Source organism: Mytilus trossulus, chromosome 2 (genome assembly GCF_036588685.1).
Source record: "Mytilus trossulus isolate FHL-02 chromosome 2, PNRI_Mtr1.1.1.hap1, whole genome shotgun sequence".
NCBI classification, from domain to species: Eukaryota; Metazoa; Mollusca; class Bivalvia; order Mytilida; family Mytilidae; genus Mytilus; species Mytilus trossulus.
In genome coordinates, this window is record NC_086374.1 from 83,863,836 (window position 1) to 83,870,158 (window position 6,323).

Consider the following 6,323-nt stretch of genomic DNA (forward strand, 5'->3'; position numbering starts at 1 on the left):
TGGCTAGAAATAGAACATAAGGGTAAAATGTAGATTTTGGCTTATAATTCTGAAACCGAAGCATTTAGAGAAAATCTGACATGGGGTTAAACTGTTTATCTTCCCTGAAATTTTCAGATGAATTGGACAACCGGTTGTTGGGTTGCTGCCCTGAATTGGTCATTTTAAGGAAATTTTGCTGTTTTTGGTTATTATCTTGAATATTGTTATAGATAGAGATAAACTGTAAACAGCAATAATGTTCAGCAAAGTAAGATCTACAAATAAGTCAACATGACCAAAATGGTAGGTTGACCCCTTAGTGAGTTATTGCCCTTTATAGTCAATTTTTCACAAGTTGTTAATATTTTCCTCTGTATCTAAAGAGCAATGTTTATTATAGATAGAGAAAATCGTAAGTAGCAAGAATGTTTAGTAAAGTAAGATATACAAACACATCACCATCACCAAAACACAATTTTGTCACGAGACCAAATGTGTCCTTTGTTTAATATGCACATAGACCAAGGTGAGCGACACAGGCTCTTTAGAGCCTCTTGTTTTTATTGCATAAAATCAAAAAATATTTCGACAAATGAATTCAAACAAAATCTATTTACTTTGACACAAACAATTATGTTTGTGTTTTTTCCTCTTATCAAATAAAATTTCAAAAATAAATCAAAAAACAACAAATGTTATTTGCATCAAATGTAATACACTGCATGCTTCTTTGGTCTGGTTGTTATAAGAACATTTTCCGATTGCACTAATCACACTGTTTGAAATCTCAAAAGATGCTATAAATATGTTTATATTGACTATGTCATTATAACAGATATTCAGCCTCGAGTAAAATTATATACATCTTAAAACACAATTAAGGTACAGACATTTCATAATAGATTTTTCTTCCAATTCAAACAGAAAATATAATTGACCGCCTAAGGACTGCAACAGAGATTTTCAGGCTGATACTTTGTATGCTTTGTTCTACAGAGTTGTGTTGTTTTTTTCTCAAGAAAATAGACATCATTATTTTTTAGTGAGATGAATTTGGGCGTATTGTTCTATGAAATATGTTTAAAATTGTTTAAAGTGATTCTATTCTAAAGTAAAGTGAAAAGAACAATAAGGAAACAATTAATAGATGTAGATTTGAATTACTGTAAACCAACTTATTTTTGCGAGCAATAGGGGTTTACTTTTGCGAATAGAAAAATAACGCGAATATTAATCGTGGCGAATATGTTATACATGGATCATTCCTTATTGAACTTCAAAAAATCACAAAGTGGTCTAAAAAGGGTAAAATGCAATCAAGTATCGGCAAAAATAAGTTGGTTTACAGTAGTTAAAAGTTGGTGATACATAGATGACTGTTTTAAAGTTTAGTGGCAGTTAAATGCATATTCAGAACAAGAACAATGTTAGTTCAATATGAATATGAACCCTGCTTTGTACTAGACTAACACACTGGTTTGTATGCCCCACCAACAATAGTAGAGGGGCATTATGTTTTCGATAGTAGAGGGGCATTATGTTTTCTGGTCTGTGCATCCCTTTGTTTGTCCGTTCATTTGTTCGTTCATTCATCCATCCCTTCGTTATTTCATCTCACTTCAGGTTTAAGTTTTTGGTCAAGGTAGTTTTTGATGAAGTTGAAGTATGAACAAGTTGAAACTTAATACATATATGTTCCCTATTAAATGATGTTTCTAATTTTAATGAGAAATACAAGTTTTTATCCCAATTTCACAGATTACTGAACATAGAAAATGAAAGAGTGAGTGAGGCATCCGTGTACTATGGACACATTCTTGTTAATATTCTAGTTCACTAGAAAACAGTCTGCTAAAGATGACATGTCATCCTACCCAGACACATTATTTTGACTCTGAACTTAACAGTCTTTGCCCTGACCTCTCAATACTGCATACCTGCCAACTTTTCAAAATGCCCATGGGGGTTTTGTGTGCAAGATGGCTGTCATAGTTCTACAAAACCTTCAAGGGGGCCTTCAAACATATTTTAATGTTGTTTTTTGGCTTCTTCATACTTTTATAAGCATCCAGGCATTGTAAAGTTATATGTTTTGATTAAAATTGTGGTCAAAAATGCTCTTTAAAAATTTCAATTTGGGAGCCCCATGGGGGAAATCCCCCGCAAATAGTGACAGTTGGCAGGTATGATACTGTTTCTGAAAGAAGAAGCAGCAAATACCAAATTTACTGCCTTTGGTTTGACTTAGACCGAGTCAAGCATGCTACCATGAAACCACGGAGTTGGTTACGAATAAAGAAGACGTGGAGTATATGTATATGAGACAGCAATCTAACAACAAAAATAACCAAAAAAGATCTTGAGGGCAACAATACAGCATTCAGGGATTGACACAGGTCAAGTTTTAAGTTGTCTTATGTCTATTATATATATATGTGAATAAATCAAAACAGTATTAATTGTGTATTTTGCAGGGGCTTTCAGTTTGTACGACCTTGACAATGATGGTTATATTACCAAGGACGAGATGGTGAACATTGTTGATGCTATATATAGTATGGTTGGTAATTTGATAGATCTTCCAGAAGAGGAAGACACACCACTAAAACGTGTAGAGAAGATTTTTGCTCAGATGGATGTGGTATGTATGAAGAATAAAAATAAAACCTTTTTTGGTCATTGCATTAAAATCAAGAGGGATTGTATAAAGGGGGTTGGGGTTGGGGACACACCCCTTTTGTAATTAAAAAACAATGCTGTACTAAATATAGACAACTTTAATCACCGTTAAACTTGTTTTTATTTTATCATTATATTTTCTTTCAAAGAAATGATGCATTGTCAAGGTCATACAAATTAAATTGTATTTCAGACTTGCAATAAGTTTTTAAGAAGACAACACATATACTTTTTTTGTTTTGAAAATATAATAGCCAGATTTAGTAACAGAATACTATGTAAAATATAGTAAAATTGAATTTTGGTCTCATTCAAGATAAGAGATGCTGAAGCAAGACTTTTCTGATTTTTTCCCTGCTTTGGTGGCGCCGTCATGTGTTAAGTTTGTGATTACATGTTACGCAGAAGAGATATATCTCTCCACTGAAAGTTTATTATTTATAAATAGTAATCTGATGGCAAAATAAGTGTAGCTCTAAAAGCCTTCATCAATAATGTTGCCAAATTTTCAATAAATCTGACATAATTCCATTCTCACGTCTGCACCGTGATTGATTATGGTATATCCCTGACAAGGTTAAATTACTAATGATCCCTTACATTAAGTTGTCTAATGATGTACAGACCATTAGATGATTTCTATACAGTAATTGTTAGAATTATCATTGTCACGAAAAACGTCCTCCGTGTAATCATTGTAAGGGGACATCTATAAACTCTGTATTATATATTTATCATAAACAAAGTTCCAGTTATCAATAATGGACAGTTGCAATTCCACGATATTTTTTTAGTGTGTTGTGTTTCACTTATTCTCCTAAGATATCAAAATAAAGAGATATTGTATGATTGCCTCTGAGACAACTATCCTTAGAGACCAAAGACCAAGGGACAAAGATGTAAACAATAAAGTCATCTTACAAGTTCTTTTTTTGTTTATTAATGTCTGTAAAATTGTTTTTTTGACAGGCTTTAAATATCTATGCACTTTGATGCACATGCATTTATTTAACTCATTTGCAAACAAAATTGTTATGCCCTCACCCCTGGGGTGGGTCATTTAAAGTCATACTTTCTGTTCATATGTACTTCCCCAATTTTTTTCCATTCTTGAATTTTAGTTTGACTCAACCAAATGCTTTTAAACTTGTACTCAGTGCTCATTACCACCCAACACAGATCAAGTTTGAATTTGGGTGGCATCACTTTTACTAATTCTATTCCATTTCTGTTCTCTTATTTTAGTTTGCCTCAACCAAATGTTTAAAACTTATACACAGTGCTTGCTTATTACAACAAAACTCAGATCAAGTTTGAATTTGGAGAATCATTTTCACTGATAAGAACCAAAGAACCATTGAATATCTATTGAGTTATGCTTCTTTACAAAAGGAAAACATTGCTCAATTTTTTGTTCCCGTTCTCTAACTTTAGTTTAAAAAATGTGACTTGGTGTGTTGACTTGATAAAAATCCATATGAAAACCACTTTTGTGCAGGAATTATGATAATTATGTCTATTTGAGGATTTCTAACATGTTTATAAAATAAAATTGCTCAAGAAACAAAGATAAATATTACATACAGTTACATGATCTTGTGAATACAGGTACGCTTAAAGATTTTTATGAAATTTAATCACAATTTATCAATTTACAATAAAAATGCATGTTTTTTTAATTTTAGTTTCTTGTGTACAATTTGGAAATTAGTATGGTATTCATTATCACTGAACTAATATATTTGTTATGGGGCCAGCTGAAGGACGCCTCAGGGTGCAGGAATTTCTCGCTATATTGAAGACCTGTGGGTGACCTTCTGCTGTTGTTTTTTCTATGGTCAGGTTGTTGTCTCTTTGACACATTCCCTATTTCCATTCTCAATTTTATGTCAGAACTTTATAATTATTTTTCCCTCGATTGTATGAATCAATTTGATAATTATTGCATAGACAAAGGGAGACAACTACATTTAGAAATTTGATCAAACTTGTTTATTTTACCTTTCAGAATAAAGATGGTAGATTAACTAAAGATGAGTTTAGAGAAGGTTCTAAATCTGACCCCTGGATAGTGGAAGCTTTATCAGCTCCTCACAGATAACAAAGAGTATCCATTAGTGTTATTATGCTCACTTTTTAGAGCATCAGCTTGAATTTTCTTCAGACATAAGATATTTTGCAGACATTTGATTCAGCACATTGAGAATTGTCGTTCCTTAATGGTAGCTTGCTGTCATAGACATGAGTCTATTAGATGAACAGAAATGTATTGTTGATTATTTTTTATGCTATAAAACTGCTGTTTCAACAGGGATGTAAAATGGAGAAAGTTTTGTGTAATCATGGTAAAGTTTGCTTCATCTTTTTACTATTGTAAAATTGGCTTCCAGTCTAGCTATGTTATATGATAAAGATATGTTTATACCAAATTCCGTTGGTCTAGTCTATATTTATTAATGTCCACCTTTTTATGCTGATATTCATTCACATCTGTTTAACACCTGACTCATTCATATCTGTGAAACACCTAAATCATTTACATCTATTGCAACCTGGACTATTGCACATCTATTAAACACCTGAATCATTTACATCTATTGAACACCTGACCCATGCACATCTATTTAACACCGGAATCATTTACGTCTATTGAACACCTGACTCACCATTATCTGTTTAACATGTGACTCATGTACATCTACTTAACATTGAACTCATGCACATCTATTGAACATAGGATTCATGCACATCTGTTTAACACCTGACATAATCTGCATATCTGTGAAACATGTTACTTGTACATCTACTAAGCACCTAACTCATTTACATCTATTGGACACCTAACTCTTGCACATCTACCAAACACCTGACTCATGCACATCTATTGAACACCTGACTCATGCACATTTATTTAATACCCGACTCCAACACATCTATTAAACACCTGACTCAAACACATCTATTAAACACCTGACTCAAACACATCTATTAAACACCTGACATATGCACATCTACTAAAAACCTAATGCATACACATTTATTTAACACCTGATTCCTGTACATTCACTAAACACCTAACTCGTGCACATCTATTGAACACCTAACTCATGCACATCTATTGAACACCTAACTCATCACACCCTACTAAACACCTGATTCATGTACACCTATTAAACATCTGATCCATGCACACCTTCTAAACACCAGATTCATGCACACCTACTAAACACCTGATTCATGCACACCTAAACACCTGATGCATGCACACCTTCTAAACACCTGATGCATGCACACCTACTAAACATCTGATGCATGCACACCTACTAAACACCTGATTCATGCACACCTAAACACCTGATACATGCACACCTTCTAAACACCTGATGCATGCACACCTACTAAACATCTGATTCATGCACACCTAAACACCTGATGCATGCACACCTAAACACATGATTCATGCACACCTTTTAAACACCAGATTCATGCACACCTACTAAACATCTGATTCATACACACATACTAAATACCTGATTCATGCACACCTAAACACATGATTCATGCACACCTTTTAAACACCAGATTCATGCACACCTACTAAACATCTGATTCATGCACACCTATTAAACATCTGATTCATGCACACCTATTAAACATCTGAT

At 33.3% G+C, this 6,323-nt stretch overlaps 1 protein-coding gene across 2 annotated transcripts in view; it reads left to right on the forward strand.

Moving 5' to 3' along the window:
- The window catches only part of LOC134708185 (neuronal calcium sensor 1-like), a 56,544-nt gene extending 50,519 nt beyond the window's left edge, over nt 1-6,025 (forward strand). For both annotated transcript variants that reach the window (XM_063568519.1, XM_063568521.1), the window contains 2 exons: nt 2,457-2,623; nt 4,670-6,025. In XM_063568519.1, the coding sequence (XP_063424589.1) occupies nt 2,457-2,623; nt 4,670-4,762 (260 nt within the window). In that variant the 3' untranslated portion in view covers nt 4,763-6,025. The remainder of the gene's footprint in view (nt 1-2,456; nt 2,624-4,669) is intronic.
- The last annotated feature ends 298 nt before the right edge of the window (nt 6,026-6,323 follow it).